At 38.5% G+C, this 22,170-nt stretch overlaps 1 protein-coding gene and 1 long non-coding RNA gene across 23 annotated transcripts in view; one reads left to right on the top strand and one right to left on the bottom strand.

Moving 5' to 3' along the window:
* The window catches only part of SYNE1 (spectrin repeat containing nuclear envelope protein 1), a 475,092-nt gene that overhangs the window by 398,739 nt on the left and 54,183 nt on the right, over positions 1–22,170 (top strand). For 21 of the 22 annotated variants that reach the window (XM_045058235.1, XM_045058234.1, XM_045058221.1 and 18 more), the window contains 3 exons: positions 778–933; positions 8,895–9,053; positions 11,913–12,079. In XM_045058235.1, coding sequence (XP_044914170.1) covers positions 778–933; positions 8,895–9,053; positions 11,913–12,079 — 482 coding nt within the window. Of the gene's footprint in view, positions 1–777; positions 934–8,894; positions 9,054–11,912; positions 12,080–19,720; positions 19,855–22,170 lie in introns of those variants that run through there. The other variant, XM_045058240.1, reaches the window with a different exon arrangement.
* Positions 11,879–19,494, bottom strand: LOC102902269. Its single transcript, XR_002157596.3, has 3 exons — positions 19,254–19,494; positions 14,575–15,033; positions 11,879–12,399 (listed from the first exon to the last, which is right to left on the bottom strand). It is a non-coding gene; the product is annotated as an uncharacterized LOC102902269 (long non-coding RNA).

Below are 22,170 nucleotides of genomic sequence, written 5' to 3'. Positions count from 1 at the left end.
TGAAGAGACAAAAAGATAGGGGGAAAAGCCACGTGAAATACTCGATTTATACACAAAATTGGCTGGAATCTAAAAGCATCAACAGCTGGCAAAAAGCAGGTTATACAAATTGCAAAACTGGTCATCGGTTCAAAGCATGCAAAAACCAACGTCAACTCATCCAAATACTATTTTATGGATTTGTTCTTAAATCATTCTCCAAAAGGACAGAGTACATCATTTTCTTCAGTAACTTGAAGAAATCTGTGTTCCTAGAGGAAATGTATTTCCGTTATTTTCAATTGAGTAATAATAGCAATGGATCTTTTCAGCAACTGTGTTAAGTCTCTATCACAGACTGTAGCAACTTCATAGTGTTTGAAGGTGACAGTTAACCTAGGAGTTTGTTTTTTTGAAAATATTTTGTTAACATGATCAGTAACTCAGGACAAAAATAAAGGCTGGATCAGCCGTTTATGAAATCGGTTTAAAAGTAAAGAAGATCATGCAGTGATGAAACTTCAGCTTAGAAAAGATGTGCCAAAACGATCAATTAAATGGCAAATAGATCATAGGAAGATTCTGCAAGCAACCGGGGGTTTTGTCAGTAGAACTTGGCCAAGTATCAGATTACATCAGAGCAAATAAAGTAGAAACCAAGTGAGATGTTCAAATAGAATGGGATGGAAAGATCATTGTACCAAGAGGGGATTCCTAATACACCTCAGAAATTGATGATAGATATCCATGGGTATTCACGTGTTGGGGGGGGGGTTGTTGCTTTTTTCTTTAATCTAGGAGTTGGAAAATGCAGCTGGGAACTGGACAGATGACTTGGCTCAGTTGGCTCTGCTGAAGGACACCCTCTGTGCCTACATCAGCGCCGATGATATCTCCATCCTGAACGAACGCATGGAGCTTCTGCAGAGACAGTGGGAAGAACTGTGCCACCAGGTAGGATGAAGTCTAGACTCCGCGTTAGCTCGGTAAGGTGGAAAACTGAAAGATGGCTTGGAGCGTCAAATGGCTTGACCCATGTTTGGACCCATCCCATAACTCAGAGTAGACACAGAGGAAGAACTCTGGTTTTTGTGAGCATATTTCAGATTAAGTCAATTAAATCCTAATATTATATTTGAAATGCATCCAAACTGGATTCTCTTGCTGTCCCTTTCACTGGCCAACAAAACAGTGTAAGAGGAAAACCAGTTTTTTGGTTCACAGATGGGGTCTTGCTAGGTGGATACTGGTGGTCTTTTTCTACTTTAACATGTGAAAAAGCTTTGTTTTATTTGCAACTTCGGCTAAAACTGTGGGGGTGGTTTTGTGTTTGGAATTATCGTGGCTTATTGATTTACCAGAGTTGTTTCCTTGTAATTCATGTGTTTGGCATTTTTAGTCATACCTGATTCGTACCTTCTTAATAGCTTAAAAGAGATCCCAGATTGGATTTTGATTTTGAAATGAGAGGGAAAGATTGGCGGAAAGGCAATGAGAAGGCATCCAAAGTAAAGAGGAATGACATAGATCAAAGGCCCACAAGTGAAGAACAGACTCTGACCGAGGGCCTTGAGACCAGACCCTCTGGGAAGCTAGGAGTGTGTCTATAGTGTCCCTTCCTTCACCTGACTGCTCTGCTTGGCACATAATAGGCTGTGATGCATGGTTGATATTTGTTAAATGGGTCAGTCACATGAATTATTGTGAATTTCACAAGCTATAGCAGATGCTCCTACAATCAAGTTTACAACAGAGTGGAGAGGAGAATGAGTCCAGAAGAACTTGTACAGTGAAGAAGAAAACTGGTATAAACAAGTTAAAACAATGTATAATGATGTAAGCAAACTAAGGGCAGTTTGGGTTGCAGGGAATAAAGGAAACGCTTGTTGCAGCAGATAAATCTCGAGCTGAGTGCAGGGAGATGGGGAGCAGAGGGGACAGATTGGTGTGGAGGGAGCAAGCAGATGGGTTGCACGAGGTCACAGCTTGAATAAAGGTACAGGTGTGGAGTAGACAGAGGACCTGGCTGGGGAGAGGCAAGTGTTGGATGGATGAGGAAGGGGCTTTTGAGAAAGGTCTCGGTGCCTACCCAGTTTCAGGCCAACTGTGCTATGCTAGAGACCTCTTCTCTGCCATCCTCCCCACTTTTTCTGACTTTAGAGGTGCTTATCTTCATGCTTCAGGAAACATTAAGCAAAGTTTAAGAGGCTCAGAGCCTCCTAATTGATTTGACATCAATAAGAAATTTGTTGTTAGGTAAATTTCTCTGTATGTTTAGATTAAAACTGAGATACTTTTCAGACTATGAGCCAAAGAGAAACCCTGGAGCACACTATGTAAATGTGTGAAGAATTTCCTATGAATATATACTTTTAAAAGGCAGGAATGTAAGAGATGATGTTGAGTTCAAAATTAATTTAGCCATTTTTTATGGAGCTTCATAGTCTTAGTGAACACAATGAGAAACTTACATGGAGCGTAATAATACTAATCACAATAGTATATACCTCTCTGAATTATTCAAGCCCAAATCAATACATTAATATCCAGTAAATTATCATAAAATTTTCTAATGTAAGGACTTTATCATGGCATATCATGTAAGTGAAAGATAATTTGGTGGGTACAAATAATGGGAAATGATCACAGCAATGTTCAATTACTTTTATGAGCCTTATTCATTTGTTTTTCTTAAGATTGAGAAAACCCCAGCACACTTGCTGACTCAACACTTTTCAGCGTATCTGTGAAGTTAATTTTACTGTATCTGTTTCTCAGGCTAATTGATGTCTACAGAGCCTTCAGAGAGATAACACTTGAGATATTGGCTTCCATTCCTTTTCCAAACCTGCCATGAACTGCCCTACCCCAAGATCTTGCTCAGATCATTCTTCCTGCCTAGACTGACCATTCCTTCTCTTCTAATTTTAACCTTTTTTCAAACTCCATAACCCCTGTGATGCCATTGTTTGAGATCCTCAGACATCAGTATTTTTCTATTCCTCTGAACTCCCATTTCTGTTTTGTCCAGACCATCATGTGACAGTGAGTTGTTCCTCTCTTCTTCCTCTTTCTTTCTTTCTTTCTTTCTTTCTTTCTTTCTTTCTTTCTTTCTTCTTCTTTTTCTTCTTCTTCTTCTTCTTCTTCTTCTTCTTCTTCTTCTTCTTCTTCTTTTTAATGTTTGTGGCTTTATTTAAAGACTATGAGGCCCTTGGGTCACCTGAGTGGCTCAGTCAATTAAACGTCTGACTTCAGCTTAGGTCACAGTTCATGAGTTCAAGCCCCATGTTGGGATCTGTGCTGACAGCTCAGAGCCTGGAGCCTGCTTCAGGTTATGTGTCTCCCTCTCTCTCTGTTCTTCCCCCGCTCATTCTCTGTCTCTCAAAAATAAATAAACATTAAAAAATTTTTTAAAAAAGACTATGAGACCCTTAAGAATTAAGACCATTTGTTTTTATCTCCAGTGCCTAGAACAGCTAAGTGTTCATAGGTACTATTAAGACTATTAGTCTTAAGACAAGACTTTAGGGTCTTTGTTTTATGTCATAATTCTTATGTTCTTCTAAATGTAAAATAATGGCAAGGTCTCTGAATATTTTGAAAGTTAAGAAGATTATGATTGTGCAATATTTTTTGATTTAGGAAAACTGGTACTGGGTAAAACTGCTATGAGACACAAAGGGCATAAACTTCTAGTTATGAGATGAATGAGTTCTGGGGCTCTAACATACAGCATGGTAACTATAGTTAACAAGACTGTATTATATACGTGAAAGTTGCTAAGAGAATAGATTTTTTAATTTATTAATCAATTTAAAATTTTATTTATTTTTTAAAGTTTATTTTGAGAGGGAGCACATGCGCCCACTTGAGTGGGGGAAGGGCACACAGAGAGGGAGAGATAAGCCCAAACCAGCCAGTGTTATCAACGCGGAGCCAGAAGAGGGATTTGAGATCATGAGATCATGACCTGAGCTGAAACCAAGAGTCAGGAGCTTAACCGACTGAGCCACCCAGGCACCCCAAATTTTTGTTTATTTTTCAAATTCCAATATCCGTAGCATACAATGTTATATTAGCTTCAGGTATGCATATAGTGATTCAACACATTACTCAGTGCTTGTCAATATAAGTGTACCTTTAATCCCCTTCACCTATTTCACCCGTCCCCTACCTGCCTCCCCTCTAGCAGCCACCAGTGTGTTTTCTATATTTAAGAGTCTTTTGTTTATTTGTCTCTTTTTTAATTTGTTCATTTGTTTTGTTTCTTAAATTCCACGAGTGAAATCATATGGCGTCTGTCTTTCTCTGACTTATTTCACGTAGTAGTACAGCCTCTAGATCTATCCATGTTGTTGCAAACGTCAAGATTTCATTCTTTCTTATGGCTGAGTAATACCTTAAATGCTCTGACAGCATGCACAAAAATAGGAATCATGTGAGATGATGGATGTGTTAAGTAATCTTGAGGTAATCGTTGCGCCGTGTCAATGTATATCACAGCAACATTGAACACCTTAAACTTACACACTGTTGTAATTCAATTCTATCTCAATAAAGCTGAAAAAAGAGAAAAGGGGACAAAAATTTATATGTTTACAATTGCTCACCAGACTTAGATATATCTAGGCAATGGTCTGTTTGGAAATACAGTTTAAAGGCTGCTGTTATCATATAATGTGCCCTGAAGAGATTAATACCTTGCACCTGTGAGTGGACTAAGTCAAAAAAGAGGAAGCAGATTGACTACATCGTGTTTCTAGAAACTTTCTAAATTGAATGTCTTCAGGCATGAAGGTAAAGCATACTGATCTGACGTTACTTCAATCTAAAAAGAATTAGTTAAACCAGTGAGATTTTAGGCATGGGTAGTCATACAGAGGTGTCAGGATGTAACTGTAAGTAGGAATATAAATTAGTTACTAGTCCTTGAGTGAGTTTCCGGAGTACTTCTGTCAAATATGAAACCACAAAAGGAAATGAGCTTGGGGCTGTGTCTCGTTTTAAAAGTTAAAAACTTCAGTTAAACATGGCATTATCCCACCGTTAAAGAGCAAGTCGTGTGTCCGTATTCCAATGGAAGCAGTTGATGAGAAGGCAGGAGTGATTGGGGCTGCCGGTGAGAGTGAGGAAGACACGCTGTAAGTAAATGTTTCAGGGGAGGGTCGATAGTACAAAAGTAAACTGTTTATAAACCGACTCCCCAAGTGGTCTGTTGTGCCCGTGTACAGCCTTAGCTTATCTTTGTCCTGATTCCTGTTTTGGTTCGTAGATCTGTGTGTAATTCTAGTTGAGACATAAATATATCACCATTGTAATTGCTTGGTGTTTTTCAAATTGTCATGGTAAAAATATTTGAAGTAGAAAAGGATGTATTTCCTGTTCAGCTGCCTCAGGCTCTGGAGGTTTTAGCTGGTTCTTGCCAGCTGTTGGCAATGCAGTGTGTGTGAATACCCGTAAGAAAACATAAATATGTGCTAAGCTGATCAAGAATTCGAGGGTTTCGGCTGAATCCAAAGAAAGAGAGGGTAATGTTCACTTATCATATAGCCTGAATATCAGTTTTACAAACCAAAAGGACAATGCCGTCTCCATTTTGAATGTAAGTCTTTTGAAACGCTTTTGGTGGCACTTTGCAACCACTGCTTGTGGTCTACCTGTTTCTTTCCTCTGTTGCTTTAGCATAGTAAGCAAATGAAAGCAGTGCTTTCATGGTGTGTAAGAAACCCGAGAGCTTCTTAGTGGAGTTATTGAATACATGGGGATCAAGGAGAAAAAAAATACTAAAAATTCAAATGATACCCTGTAGTAGTAGCAGCAGCAGTCGTATATTAAAGGCCGGCTTTTGTTAGATCGTTAGTATGTACCAGTGGCCTTCTTAAATTGTTTTCTTGTTCGTATTCTATTATGAGCCTGCTGTATTCCAGGACACATATCAATGCTTGGCACATAGTAGACACTTGTTTACTGCAAACAATAAACATTTGCTTAATGAAATTTGGAACAGATGAAAATTCATTTATAATGAAGGAAGTGAGGCTTAGAGATGACAAGTGACCTTGCCCTGGTCATATCCTTAGTAAGTGATAGAGACTGGTTTTTTGAATCTCAGCTGCCTCTGGATATTTGATCATAATGTTATATTGCAGCCTGTATCAAAGACTCCAGCTTTGCTGGCTCTATCTCATACGGACTATAAGCAACTGCCTCAACTTTGTCTAACCTTCTCTTTTCTTATCTTTGGAATGGGGATAATAAAACCTACCTCTCAAAATCGTCTGTGATGTGGTGATCTTCCTCGCAGATGTTGAGAAAAGCCCTGGAATTCATCCTTGCTCGTGGCCAAGATTTGGGGGAAAAGAAAAGGAGGAGCTACACGTAGCAAGACCTATTAATCTTAAGTCTGAAGGGCAGGGGTTTTTGCCCTTTTCTTAGAAAACTGTTGCTTTTGGAGGTCCCAATTACAAAAATATAGTTTCAGTTTGGACATCACTTAAAACAGAATTTGAATGACCAGCCGCACTCTTGACTCTGATGCTCTGTGAATGAGACGGAAAAGTTCTTCACCAGAAAATTCCAAATCTTAGCATTCCAGCAGAAGATCGGAATACACTCTGCTGTCAGAGTTTGAGAGGGAAGGGATGCTGGAAGGATCATGCACTTAGCTGAATTTTAGCTCCAAAAATTTTTAACCCGCCTTTTCTGAGCCTTTTCCATTCCTGCCAGTGAATTTACCCTAAGTAAATTCATTTCTCTTCGGCCGTTCTGTATTTTTCTGCCTCAAAGAAAACAATGATAAACTGACTTGTACTATTGGGGAAACACTCAAGGGATTCATCAGTGTCACCCTACCCAGAGAAACTTTTGTTTTAAAAGCTCATAATTAATTCAAAAGACTGAATTTGTGAAAACTGACATTTCAGAAACTATGTGAGGTTATGGAGCCCACTGTCTAAGCAGTTCACTCTGACTAGGCCCAGCCCTAGCATAGGGAACCTGGTCTCAAAGCCTAATTGTTTCCTTAGGTGTAGAATCATAGACATTTTGGGTTTTGTGGGACCTTGACTCATTATCAGAGCCAACTACAGGCAGAATTGCTAACTAGGAAGTATATAGCACCTTAAAAACTATTTTTACTTTGATTTTTTAAAAGGAAATTGGTTTGAAGTGTATCACAAAGTGAAATGGGTTGATGGATAAGGAATATATGTATTAAAGCAAAATGGAGCAAAATGTTAACAATTTGGGAGTTAACAATAGGAAACATGTTATGAGTGCTTGCCATTACAACTCTTTCCACTTTTCTGTATGCCTCATGTTTTTCATAGTAAAATGTTAGTGAAAAAAAAATTGAGAGGTAGGTGCTTAATGTAATGGGATGACTGATAGAATGTCGAGCATTATCAGCATGAGTGCGTAGAACATCCATAAAGAAGGATCATCTCATTGCCACTCAAATCACGTGATATTTTGGTAACAGGTAGTTTAGCCAACTAAAAATATTCCTTACGATCTTAACCAGCCCTGCAAAAACAAGACTATTATGATGTCAGAAAAATTTTAAGTTCTGGAAGGGATCACTCTAGACCCACAGATAAGGGGTGTTTCTAACGCAGAAAGGGCTGTTACAACAGCCCCATTCAAAAATGGACAAGGATTTGACTAAATAGTTCCCTAAAGAAGATACACAAATGGCCAAGAAATGTGAAGAGATGCTCAACATCATTAGCCATCAGAGAAATGCAGATCCACATCACAGTGAGATACCCCTTCACGTCCACTAGGATGACCAAAATCAAAAAGGCAGATAATAACAGGTGTCGGTGAGGATGTAGAGAAATGAGCCCCCTGTTGCTGGTGGGAACATACGCTGGCACAGCCACTTAGCCAGGCAATCTGTAGCGCCACCGTGTAACCTGGCAATTCCACCCCTAGGTATATACCCCTAAGGCCACTAAACGTGTGTCCCCACATACACTTGGACACAAGTGTACAACAGCAGTATTACAGTAGCCAAGAAGCAGAAACAACCCAAATATCCATCAGCAGTTGAGTTGGTAAATAAAATGTTGTCTATCCACACGATGGAATATCTTCAATAACTAAAAGGAATGAAGCACTGACCCATGGTACAACATAGATGAACTTTAGAAACATGCTAAGCAAAATTTATGGTAATGTGAATTAAATCTCAATAACGCCGTAATGCAAAAGAAATAGAGAAGGAAAAGACACAAAGGTTAATAAATAAGACAGAAAGCAGGAGGGAAGTAAGAGAACTTGTCCAAAGTAAAAGGATTGGTATAGAGCTGAGCCACAAGGGATCCGTCCTCCACTTCTGACCTCTTGCCACTGTGTCGTCTGTTCCAATCTCTCCAGATACCTGAGATTCAGTTCTTGCTTCCTTTTTTCTTTCCTCCCTTCTTTTCTTCCATTTCCCTTTTCTTCCTTATTCTTTCCTTTCCTTTTCCCTTCTTTTATCCTTTCCATTTTTCTCCTTTCCTTCCTTCATCTCCTATCCTTTCCTCTCTTTCTTCTTTCTACTTTCTCTTTCAATAAAAGTACATTAATGATGGTGTAGAATCTCTACAGGGAACCAATCACAGTGTGGGGCTGGGTTGTTCAGAACCTTTAATGAGTGAATGTGCATGCGTCTAACTCTTCAGGAGGCAAGTACAGGGTTGGATCCCCACCCTCCCCCCTCCCCTGGCATTTAGCAGTGGGTCCTTGTTGTGAAAAGTGAAAACTTGCTGGGGATTCCCTCCTGGCACCGTGTCCCAGGGAACAGTGACCTAAAGAGATGCACAGCTAGTGCTTATTCCAGTCCACCCAACTGACTTTATTGGCTTTCTTCCTCAGGGTACAAGTTCTGCTCTCATTATCCCTTTACATTTTCTCCCATTGAAATTTTTCAGCTCTCCTTAAGGCGGCAGCAAGTGAGTGAGAGATTGAATGAATGGGCCGTCTTCAGTGAAAAGAACAAGGAGCTTTGCGAATGGCTGACCCAGATGGAAAGCAAAGTTTCTCAAAATGGAGACATTCTCATTGAAGAAATGATAGAGAAACTCAAGAAGGTACAGGATGCATGGCTCCATATGTTTTCACTCTTCGTGACGCTTAGGCATACTTTCAATAGGTATAAAAAGATGGTCTTACTCATTATGAAATTACTTTCCTGTGAAAGGAGCACTATATTTTAAACGTTTGATCTTTTAAATATGAAATAAACTTGCATGGAAAGGCCTCTTTTACATACAAAATATATGGATGTGATGAAGTTAATTATCTGCTGGTAGACAAATGTTCAGTATTTTTTGGCTTTAGCTACCTGTTCAGAAGGAATCATTTATGTATATCGCTTTTGTGGTTTTGTTTTTGTTTTTAAAGAGGTAAAATCACTTGAGAGAAACCAAAAGAAAAAATTCCTAGGATTAGTTAAACTGGCATTTTCTCTATAAAATATAATTCATAGTTACAAGAATGAAGACTTCCTGAGAATTTTGCTTCATATTATTTTCAAGTTGTGTATAACTCGCATTATTTTATACATTCATGTGACATGGATGTTTTTCATGTCAGTGTAGGCTGATCGAATTTACTAGCATTGAAAAATGTTTTTGATGAGATCGGTGGTGCTTTTACATTATTTTTGGACAATGAACCATTTTTACTTTTGTTTAGTTCATGTTCCTTGTTAGCACATATCACTGCCAGCTTTACGGTGTACTTTCCCTACGTACTTGTTTCTTATCCCTGTACAATGGAAGCCCCACTGGATTATAAGCTTTGCTGGAGGTGTCTTTGTCTATTTTGTTCATTGCTGCATTTCCTGACCCTGAGCAATGCCTGCCTTCTCGTAAGTCCTCGGTCACTATTGAATAAGTGAATTCTAGCCTCGTTTGTCCTAAAATAAATGTAAATAGTAGGAAAAGATATCTTTATGCATGCATACACATAAAGAGAAAAAAAAACTCTAATGTGTCAGCATGCAATATTAATAACCTTATAGGCCTCCACTTAAGATATAAAATTCTGGGGGCTCCTGGGTGGCTCAGTCGGTCAAGTGTCCGACTTCAGCTCAGGTCATGATCTCACGGTTCGTGGGTTCGAGCCTCGTGTCAGGCTCTGTGCTGACAGCTCAGAGTCTGGAGCCTGCTTCGGATTCTGTGTCTCCCTCTCTGCCCCTCCCTTGCTCTCTCTGTCTCTCTCTTTCTCTCTCTCTCCAAAATAAATAAACATTAAAAATTAAAATATATATATATATATATATATAATTCTAGCAATAAACATTTGTATATTTGATATTGTAAACCTTTAAAATGTGGACTAAGATAATACAGATTTCATTTTACTATCTGCCCATACCTTTGCCCCTTGATAGTTTCTGGATACCAGACAATGCTCTACTAGACATGATTAGTGTCCTATAGGTATTATGGTGAAGTTTGCTATAGAAGAAATTTTGGTTAAGTGTGTATCTCTACTCTCATTGATTTTCTTCATGAAATTTAAGGTGGCGTATTTTGGGGGTGTGGAAAAAAACTGTCTCTTGAACAAAATACAACCACAATTTAAAATTTAGAAAAACGTTAGTTTTTCACATAATTTTGTTATACTATCTGGCACAATGTCAGAAATAATCTTTAAAATATTAACTATACTATTCTTATATAAAATGAGTTAAGGGATATAAAAAGAAGTCTTTATGAGCTTTCCTCTTGTGGTGTCAGTGCATCTAGTGTTTTGGTCATAGAATCCCACTGCATTGAAGTAACATAAAATGGAGGACAGGTGCGTTGGGGTTGCTGGGCCTAAAGAGAGCACTGAACACTGAGGTAGAATAAAATTGCCCTGGCTTCTCCCATTTCTTTGGAGTCTTCTTGCTTCAGTAACTGACTTGAGGGGATAACCTTATTGCCACACTAACTTTAGATCAAGAGAAAGTTAAAATATCCGTGGCCCTATAATACCTATCTTTGTGTATTATTTTGCTGAGATAATATTTGCTGCATGACAGGAGTTTAGCCCAAAATTGAAAACGGTGATTCTAAAGATTGGCTCATGTCACTGTGGCAGGAGTAAGAGGATCATTGGTCAGGCCGTGAGAGTTGGAGAGGACAGGAGATGTCCATTCATCATCACTTTAACCATACCATTCAGTGGACTTTCTCTTGCATATGGAGCCAGTGTTTCCTTATCCAAAACAATTTTTAAGAGGAGTGAGTGCAGAAACTGGGTGAATGAAGAAGGTTGGAGACCCACTGATCCTCTAAGACTAATGGTTATCATTCTTGTGAGTTAATTTGCCATGATTTATGTGTTGTAAAGTATTGACATGATATAGAGGATAGCTGTATTAAATGAAGGTATTAATTCTTAAAATAATCTGCACAAATAATTGACAGAAACACATATATGCTTTTACATATATATACATATATGTCAGTTGTACATATATAATTGCGCAGACACACACACACACACACACACACACACACACACACACACACACCTTCTAAGCCTCTTAGCAACTATTTGTATGAGGATTGATTCTAAATATAACACCAGGTTGGTGATTACAACAATAAGATACAATTTTCCAGCATTAAAATGTTTCAAGTTTTGTCTTTTGTATCTATGTATATACTTTTAACTGCTTTTTAAATGCCCATTTTATGTAAAAAAAAAAAAAAAAGCATCTCCATCCTCTTTAAGACCATCTCTATGAAAATTCAATCGAGAGTCTATGTACATACTGAAAATAATAGGTGCCATTAATTCTTGTGTACATGGACTGATAATCACACAGTATTCTTCCTGCCCAAACTATTTCCAAGCAGTGGAAAACTGTAATTATCATGTTTCTAGTAGAGCCAGGCTGAATGCATTAAGACAATGATTTCTGACCTCTGTGATTGCTATTTATTATGCAGGATTATCAAGAGGAAATTGCTGTTGCCCAAGAGAACAAAATACAGCTCCAGCAAATGGGAGAACGACTTGCTCGAGCCAGCCATGAAAGCAAAGCCTCTGAGATTGAATACAAGCTTGGAAAGGTCAACGACCGGTGGCAGCATCTCCTGGATCTCATGGCAGCCAGGTACAAAGGATTCTGGTCAATAGGACACATGTAGGCAGAATTTTAAAGCATTTGGTCCACCTTTCATTACAGTGAATCTTCCTCTGTGTTCTTTCTCCCCACCGTTTTTAGGCTTTTCTCATAAATGTCACTTTCATGAACTTTGAAATTCTCCTTCTTATGCAACAAATTCAGTGGTGTTGCCACTTAGCTTAAAGTCACATCAAAACAAAACCCATTCTCAAAAGGAAGATTCTGTATTTCAGAGCTTCATGGGTATTTAACCTTCTATGAGGAAGGAAGTAGAACGGCTGGCTAGTATCCATGGAGGGTATTTTTGTCTGCAATAGGAAAAAAAGTTATATATATATATATATATATATATATATATATATATATATATATTTATATATGTACATATGTGTGTACATATTTATATTTGTATAAATTTATATTTATATAAATTATATATTTATATATGTACATATATACTTATATATATGTATATATACTTATATACATGTATATATACACTTATATATATGTACATATATATGCTTATATATATGTACTTATATATGTACACGTGTGTGTGTGTGTATACACACACACACACACACACACACACATTCCTACTGTATTTGCAATTAGCAAAATGTGGGAATAAAGCTAATTATTGCCACTCTGCTTAGCTGTAGAAATAATCTGCTGCATTATTATAATATTGTGTTAGGTTTAATAACTGTAAGTGTCTGCCTTGTATCTGGGAGGAATAGTCAGTTGCTGCTGGAGAAGGGCAGGGTGAAGAAAAGAGATAAAAGTAAAGAAATTAAAATATATAAAGGTCTTTATTAATAATATAAAAGTCTGATATAATTAATGAGGCACTGGGCTATTTGTTACAAAGGGAATGACTAAAGTAAATGCTTTATTTGAGGTGAACTTGGCTTCATGTTGGATGTAGGTTCCATGAGGGCAGGCATCTCTGACCATTCTATCCACTCTATGTCATGACCAAGAACAGTGCCTCAATTTGGGCTCAATAAAAATTTGAATGAACGAGTACTTGAATATTTGAATGGGTATTATTTTTTATGGCAGTTAGGAGGAGATTTAGAATATTACAAATGCTTCTGATTCACAGCCATTTTGGATGTAACCAACAATACACTTTTTAAAATCTGGGTTCTTTTCCTTAGCCATGCTGCATGAATTTAGACCTGAAATAGTGCCTTTTGAATACTGTGTGCCCACAAAAATTGCATATGGTCATGGCAATTCCATATGTTGATTGTGGAAATAACTAGCATATTTTTTTCCACAGAGGGAGTTATCCAAGAGAAGCTAATTTACAAAGATGAGATTATAATTTATGCTAGCAATAATGAAACAAAAATGGAATCAATGTTTATCAGTTTTCAAAATGTTTAACAACAGCACTGTGATGGCTAACATTTATTGAACCCTTAATTTGTGCCAGCGACCATGCTATAGGCTTCATACGTGTCTTCTCATGTTTTGTTCACTGCACCCTTTGAGCTGGGCATTATTATTGTACCCATTTTCCTGATACAGAGGCTGAGGCTCAGGCTTGTCCATGGCCCCTCACATGCTAAGTGGCCTAGCCTGCACTCTCTGATTCTACAGCCCATGCTCCGGAGACTATATTATGCTGTCTGCCAAACTTATGACTTCCTTGTCCCTGCTCTAAAGAATGCAATTACAAGGAAATTAGATTCTGTTATTTATTTCAACAATCTAGTTTCCCAATCCTTTGTAAAGTGCTGACATCAGCTCTGAGACATTTTGAGGCTACAAAGACAGAGGTTCCTTTCCTTGAGAAGTTCATGGTGGGCAGAGAGACATGCAAAAAGAAATCAAGTAAAGTGATGAGCTAAATGCCTGGGTAAAGGTACTACAAAGAAATGGAAATGTACGGTTCAGCTCACCTACTCCAAGTATTCCAGCGTATGTAGGTTTTAGAACCCCACTGCTATGTTTAGCCTCACTTCTCAGTCCGTGATAACCAAATCTTATTTCAGAAGGACAAACTGAAGCTCTTTATTCTATAAATACCCTTCTTAGGGAAGCCGCCCAGTTGGTAAACATCCCTGGATTTTTTTGGTCAGATTATGACTCATGGGTTAGCTTACATTGCCATGTAATCCAGTTAAACTAGTTAATGTTCTTTTCTAATCTTTAGTGGCTCAGTGGTATGGAATATGGGGGATACACTATGTTAAAGATGTTTTAGATGGAATCTAATATAAGTTAATCATAAGCAGCTAGTTTAGTGTATGAACTAAATTTACATTACATCAAATGAGGTAGGTGATTTCTCCTCAAAGTCATGTTTATGTATAACTTCTGTTGTTCAAGTGAGGATTTTCTAGGTGTTATTTATTTTTCCAAAGACACACTAGTAAACTTGAATCAATCAAATATTTATAAAATATACATGCTTTATACTACAGTCACTAAAACACTCATATGTTTCTACGGCTGTAGAGTCTTACCACACACAGATGCAGTTCCTACAGGAGATTCTGTCGATACGCTGTCCATTTCTTTTTGCCTTCTTCTGACGTGTACCAGCTGATGTGCTCACCATTCATTTGCTCTAGAGTTTAGTGCCACACTGGATTCATAGTCTCCTTGAAGCCTCTCCTAAATGACACTTGGCCGTCACATTTACTTTCCATTTCCTTGTTTATCAGAGCCTCGGGAGTACACAGACCAGCTGACCGTTCCCCACACCCATCTTCAACTATGACCTACCCGCTCAAATATCAAGTTTCTATGGTTCAGTCTCATTCACCACTCTTCCCTCTTCCAACTTTGTTTTCCTTCCACACTGATTCATTAATGCAGAACACAACTTAGTTGAGCCTTTTGATATTTCTGTGCTGTTTTGGTGTTCTTGTGGGAATGGAGAGGTTATTTCTGAAGATTATATTTTCAGGTGCATAGCTTTCCTGCTAACAGAAACAGGAAAAAGAAAAGAAAGAAGATGCACTGCTAATAAACCTGTTGCATGCAAATAGAATGTATAACTTTGAGTCAACTTCCTATCACTAGTGGATTAGCTTAAACCATTCTGTCTAACACAAAATAAATGTGTTTTGCATTGAATTTTTAAACTGTCACTAAGAGGGGTGCCTGGGTGGCTCAGTTGGTTGAGCGTCCGACTTCGGCTCAGGTCACGATCTCGCGGTCCGTGAGTTCGAGCCCCGCGTCGGGCTCTGGGTTGATGGCTCAGAGCCTGGAGCCTGCTTCGGATTCTGTGTCTCCCTCTCTCTCTGCCCCTCCCCCGTTCATGCTCTGTCTCAAAAAAAAATAAATAAATAAATGTTAAAAAAAAATTTAAACTGTCACTAAGAGTTGTCAGCTTTTTAGGGCAACAAAATTTGCTTAGTTATTTTTAGGTCTTAGGGGATAATGCTCTAGTATCCTGACCATAGTTTCTAGACCTGCTCAGTTTAATGTAGCAGACACTAGCGACCCGTGGGTCTTTAAGTTAACTTAAATGGGATATAATCAAGCTATGGTTTAATTTTAATTATAGTCAGTTGTGCTAGTCATATTTCCAAGGCCCATTTGCCATATGAAGATAATGGCTACCTTATTGGGAACTGCAGATACAGAACATTTTCTTCATCCCAGAAAGTTCAGTTGCTCAACACCTGAGCAACTGGCCAAAGCATTTCTGAGCCCTTGGCTTTCATTAAGAGTCAACATAAGAGGGGCACCTGAGCGGCTCAGTCACTTGAGCATCCGACTGTTGATTTTGGCTCACGTCATGATCTCATGGTTCGTGGGATCAAGCCCCATGTGGGATCGTGGGATCAAGCCCCTCCGTACTGACAGCGTGGAGCCTCCTTGGGATTCTCTCTCCTTCTCTCTCTGTCCCTCCCCCTCTCATATGCTCTTTCAAAATAAGCAAATAAACTTTAAGAAAAAAGAGTCAGCACAAGAAATAGTCATTGATGTAATTTCTTTAAAACTGTCTGCTGGGATTCTGGCTCTCATTTTGTCAATGAACTGCGAAAAAATCCACATAGCAGTTGTTCTAGAGTTCAGCACTAACAGGAAATCTGTCTCTTAGCATTAGTTGTTCAGTGCTTTTTATAAGAGACAATGCATTATTGAACTTTCCCCATTTTGGTATCTAGGAAGTTCAGACTTAATTGTGTGCTGTTGTAATGATGTTTGTTGTTTGTTTGTTTGTTTGTTTTTCATTAAATCTACTCTCTAATATAAGGATATTGCTCTTCCCTCTATCAAACCTAAATCCCCATCACCAAAACCAAAGCACACTTTAGTTATTTGGCTCTTTTTTTCTTTTCAATAACATCTTCATTGAGCTCTAACTCATGTAGCATACAACTCATCTATCACAAGTATACAGTTTAGTGATTTTTTTAGCACATTTAGAGACCTCTGCATCCATCATCACGGTTAATTTTAAAACATTTTCATCACCCCCAAATAAAAGCCTTAATCACCTTCTTCCCCTCTACCCTCCCTCCTTCCGTGGCCCCAGCAACCACTAAGTCACTTTCTGCCTCCACAGGTTTACCTGTTCTGGACAGTTTGTATACATGGAATCATGCAATCTGTGGTCCTTGGTCACTGGTTGCTTTTAAGTTTGCTTGGCAAACTTTCTGCACAAGACTATCTAGTAAATATTTTTAGCTTTGAGGGCCAAACAGTCCCTGCCGAAACCCCTCTGCCATATCATAAAAGCAGCCTTACGCAGTGTGGAAACTGAAAAATAGAGCTGGGTTCCAATAACATTTTATTACCCAAACAGGTGTCTAGCCTAGCCATAGTTTGCCGACACCAGCTCTAGGGACGTAAAAATAAGAAGAACGTGGTGCCTACCCAAGTAAGAGTAGAAAGCAGGTATACATGACTCTTCACCACAGGCCTTCCTTCCATCTTCCCGCCCGCTCTCTTACCCCCATCTGGCCTGGCCGCTCCTAATTGTTCTTCATGTTCTTCCTGTTCTTTGGATTAGGTGAGATTCTCCTTACCCTGTCAGCACGCTTTCTTTACTGCGCTTAACAGAATTTCCCTCTACTATAATCAGTAACTCGTGTGATCAGTTGTTTGCAATTCCTTTTCTCTCCTAAGGTGTAAGTGTGTCCATAGCAAAGCCGGAACCTAATATTGTTCTTTGCACATAATGGTCACTCCAGTAATTGTTCAGTATCTCTAGTCTAAGACATAGTATGGCAAGTGCCATACATGCAGATAGGAATAAAGCAGAGCATGGGCTTAAGGCCTCCACTGCTTGAAATGTTTCTGCTTCAGCTACGCCGAAATGTTAGGCAAGTCACTTATCTTCTGACTACCTCAGTTACCACATGTGTAAAAATGTACTCGGAGCATTACATGAGACAGTACCTTAGCACTGCCAAGTGCTCAGGGAACGACACTTTCTCAGCCCAGAGGGAGTTTAGAGGCTGTGTAGGTAAAGCGCACGCGCAGTGCAGGGAAGGCTTGGTCAAGTTGCGGCAGCTGCCCCCAGAAGGGATTTGGAGTTCCACCCACACTCGAGGAAAAAGAAAACTTGATTCTTGGAATCTATGGCTGGCTTTATCTCAAGGTGGCCAATTTGGAAAACTCTGGCCAGGATCAGGAATGTATGGAGGCAGCAAGCACGGATACAATGCAGAACTAATCAAGAGGCCCGAGTCTAGTCTGCCTCGTTCTGCCTGTGTGACCCAGGGCTCACTGCAGAAGCTTTCTGAGCCCTAGACTCCTCATCTTCAAAATGTTCATAAGAATAACTGCCATAGCTCCAAAGAGGCAATGCCGGAGAAGGACCATGAATACTCTAAAATGCCACATATGCCAGTCTCGTTCTTTTAGATAGCTACAGAGTATTCCATAATATAATATAATATAATATAATATAATATAATATAATGTAATATAATGTAATGTAATGTAATATAACATAACATAATATAACATACTGTGTATAATATATAATATATATAATAATATATATAATATATAATATACTATGGTTTATCCAATATTTTCCCCACTGATGGGCATTGATATTGTTATCATTTTTTGCTATGACAGTAATCGTGTCTTTAAAGCCTTGCTTTATATTTCGTTTGTTGGCACAAATATATTGTCCTAATGATAATGAGCATGGGGAAAAAATTTTAACCCATGAGGAGAACTAAATAAGGTAAAAAGGAATTGAACTAGGAAAATAATGGCAATAAAAGTTTTCAAAGATCCCAAGTTTTCAGGAATGTTAGTCATAATCAAGAAAAAATAAATTTCCCTAGTGTTACGGAATCATGGCCTACATATCTCTTTAACCAAAGCTTAGATGTTTATATTCCTGATTGTTGAAAATAATAAATTATAGGAGTGATTGTTTTATAAAGAATTCACAGTAAGATATCTTTATTTTTTAAAAATTTTTATGAATATAATATATTGTCAAATTGGTTTACATACAACACCCAGTGCTCATCCCAACAAGTGCCTTCCTCAGTGCCCATCACCCATTTTATCTTTAAATAGCAGGATTTGAAAAGCAATTTTATTAAAACTAAGTCTTCTGGACTGTATTTCTTATGTAAAATATAAGCTTGCTTCTTTTAAAAATAAAATGTTTCTGTTTTAAAAGCAATTATCTCACATAACCAGAACCAAATGCTTTCTTTCATTTTGCAATTCATCATATAGGCCTTTTAAAAAGAACTTAGAAAATGTTCATTATTATTTTTGTATTTATATGTGTGTGTATATATACCCTGATCCAAAAAGGTTTTAAAGCAGCCAGCATTCACCACATTTTTTTAAATTACCAGTAATTAATAATTTGAGAGGCTATTTTCTTTAAAAGCTTAAATTATGAAATTACTATAGATGCAGCGCAGAAAATTTGAAACTCTTGAAATTCACAAAATAAATTTATCTGAATCCCACCAAGCCAATGAACGGATGCTTTTTTTTATTACCTTAAAATGAAAATGTTATTTGTGTCGCTGTACATCATTATTTTTAAAAGGACGAAGGTTTTGAATATTAGGGGAGGAATAATATTTCTTCAGGTACTCTTTTGCTTAAACAGTCTATTCAAAAGTGAAGACCAACTCCTTTTCTACTGAGTATCTTTTCCATCCCACCTTCCCAAACAACCCCTAAAACTCCTACTTACACCATGTAGCTCGCATTTCAAACAGCAGACAAAAAGAAGTTGCTCTTTTTTGCTACTACAATGGGCCGCACTTGTGGAGGTTTTGTTTGTTTGCATTTGGGCGATTTATCTTTTTCGAATATCCTTTCCAACTTAGCAAACAGCCCACAAGAAGAGTTGACTGTTCTTCCAGAATGGCAGTGTCTGCAGGCCAGCCTTATTTTTGATATCCTTCTTTCTTTAGAAAGCCTCCCCCTCCTTTGCAGATTACACTGAGCCTTTTCCCCTTCTTACACTCGTGGCCTACATTCCAGGAGATCAGGCCTGGCACATGTTAATGAATGTAGGTTTTATTTAGAAACATGACCACTTGTCACTGCTCAGTGTCATATTATCAGGCAGAGACCTACCAACATTTGTTTAGAGTGAGCATTTTCATACTTCCATACGCAGACAAGGGGAAGCTTTCATCCCCACGCAGGATTTAGCCTTTTGCTCTGCAGACCTAACTTTTGCAAGTTGGAAGCTTCATGGTGGTGGCGGAAGATCTGTGTGCCCTGAGGATGGCAGAGGACGGCTGTGTGGACTCAGATCTCCCAGAATGTAACTGCGATGTCACAAGGCAGGCATCTCCTTGAGTTTCTTCCATTGTGCATAGCTTTCGTGTTACGTGGGGTTCGTAGGATAGATGCTGGATCTTTAATCCATAATTGTTTTTGCCAGTGTTAAGTGGAGATGATTTGGTGTTAGGAGCTCGTTGGCCGTGGACTCCCAAGAGTTATTTGTCGGTTTGTTTTCTTGTTCCCCCTACTGGGCATGTGGAGCCGGAGGGAAAGGTTAATGAACTTGGTTATGGCTTGGTATTCCAGTTGTCTCTGGACTGTATGCGTCATACGAGGGGTATGGCCGTGGCAGAGAGGCTGAGACGCAGGAAAGAGATTCAGAAGGAGACCCAGTAAGATGATCCAGTTGGTCTATCATCTGCTATTTAAAGGATGGGCTCCTGATGAAACTGAAATTCAGTCTTAGCCAGTTCCCAGCTTTGTGGCTGAAAGCTTTCCCTTTATTAAATAAAGATCTCATATTGCAGGGGCCCAGAGGGTTTTGTGTATGAGAAAAGCCATTTCTGTATAGGCTTGCCAGTAAGTTTTGGTCACTGACTAGTATAAAGGTTTTAAAACATACGCCAAATGTAAAAATGTATGTCGAAAATAGTAATTCTGTGTATTATGCAAATATTTATTTCATGATATTTTTCTGTTAGAATAATGTCATATCAGGAATTTTAGCTTCGTTAAAAAAAACACTATTCTTGTACCATAACATCCTCCAAATAAATTCCTATTAACGAATAGGATTTACTAATGGTGCTTTTGGTTCTATTATATTTAGAATATGAAATTTTGTTTTTGCTTTTGTTGATGGGTCTACTAAACTAGTATGAAGGAAGATAGTGATAAATATATACATGTAACGTGTATATGTGTATATAGATATTCGTGCAACAGGGTTCAGAAGCTGGACAACTGGTTTTAGTAGTAGAATCCTTCTCAAAAAGGGTGAAGTCCTGTGAGGCACACTGGACTGTGCAAAGAGACCCATCAGCTGCAGGGATTTACAGATTTACAAGACTTTTGCTAAACAACTTACCCAGACTTGTGACATCGGCAAACATCCATTTTGAATTATAATCCTGGATGCTACCAAAAGGAATGTTGCTCAAACTTCTTACAGAGATAGATGAATAGAAATATTGTGACACTTTACCCAAGGATTTCCTTTAAAGAAATAATGGAAAAAAGATGGGACATTTCTTAACAAAGAATGACTCATGTCCTGCAAATATTGCGTCTCATAAGGTCAAGGAAGATGTATGGGGGCTTTACTACCCACTTCCTCTCAGCTCACATCTGCTCCCCCCAACACACACACAATGCATTTTGCTGTTTGTAGTCAAATGCATGTTTTAAAAAATGAGAAAGCAAAACTACTTAAATGCTCACCCCCATTGACTTCACTAAGATTTACACATTCATTTGAAAGAGGAACTTGTCCCTAATGGACTATATGAACAAGCATTTCCATGTCACGATGCCCTTGACATATTGCACACTAACTGCTCTATGGGAACTCATTCAATATTATACAAGATTACTAATCTTGTAAATTATTTGACTGGTGTAGACAATATCTGGGGGAACAGTATTTACTCGCATTCTTTTGTGCCTTAGATCTTTTGATAATTTTGGTAAATGAATTTTGAACCAAGGGGATGAATGAATTTTAGTACTTGACAGACCATTCACAAACGTTGGACTTAGAAGATTTAAGTATGCGTTTAATATCAATGAAATTAAACATAAACTGTGCTAACTCAATAAAAGTCTTTTACTTAGGTAGAATACTAATTATTAATGCTTATCAGGCATTTAAGTAGTGCCCAACTTTGTGCCAAGCACTGAGTTTAATACGGCAGGGAAAGGGGAAAACCAAAAGTAGAAATTCACGGTTCCAGCTTTCCAAGGAACTTAACATGGGGAGAGGAACTTGTGTATAAATAATACCAGGGAGTTAAAATAAGGGAAAGAAGGAAGCAAGCACTGAATGAGGTGTTCTTCCAGTCTCCAGCTCCACACGAAACCCTGATGATATTAGGAGGTTGCTATAAAGCATGTGTCCCAAAGCATGGTCCGCATTCAGATGCTACCAAATCTGAAGACAGGAAGCTGGTCAGGTGGGAGCGGTTCCCGAAAGGACTTTCTTCCAGAGATAAAACTGGGACAGACATCTCAGTGCAGTCTCCTTGTGTTTATTGACTGTAGACCGTCCTTTCAACCTGGGCCACGGAAGCAGGATGGCCAGGGCCGTGTTAAATTCCAAGCCCGTGCCATGGCCATTGGTAACGTGCACCTACAGCTTTGTATCCAGTAGCTATTCT

Source organism: Felis catus, chromosome B2, assembly GCF_018350175.1.
Source record: "Felis catus isolate Fca126 chromosome B2, F.catus_Fca126_mat1.0, whole genome shotgun sequence".
Lineage (NCBI taxonomy): Eukaryota > Metazoa > Chordata > Mammalia > Carnivora > Felidae > Felis > Felis catus.
This window is presented reverse-complemented; position numbering and strand designations above follow the sequence as displayed.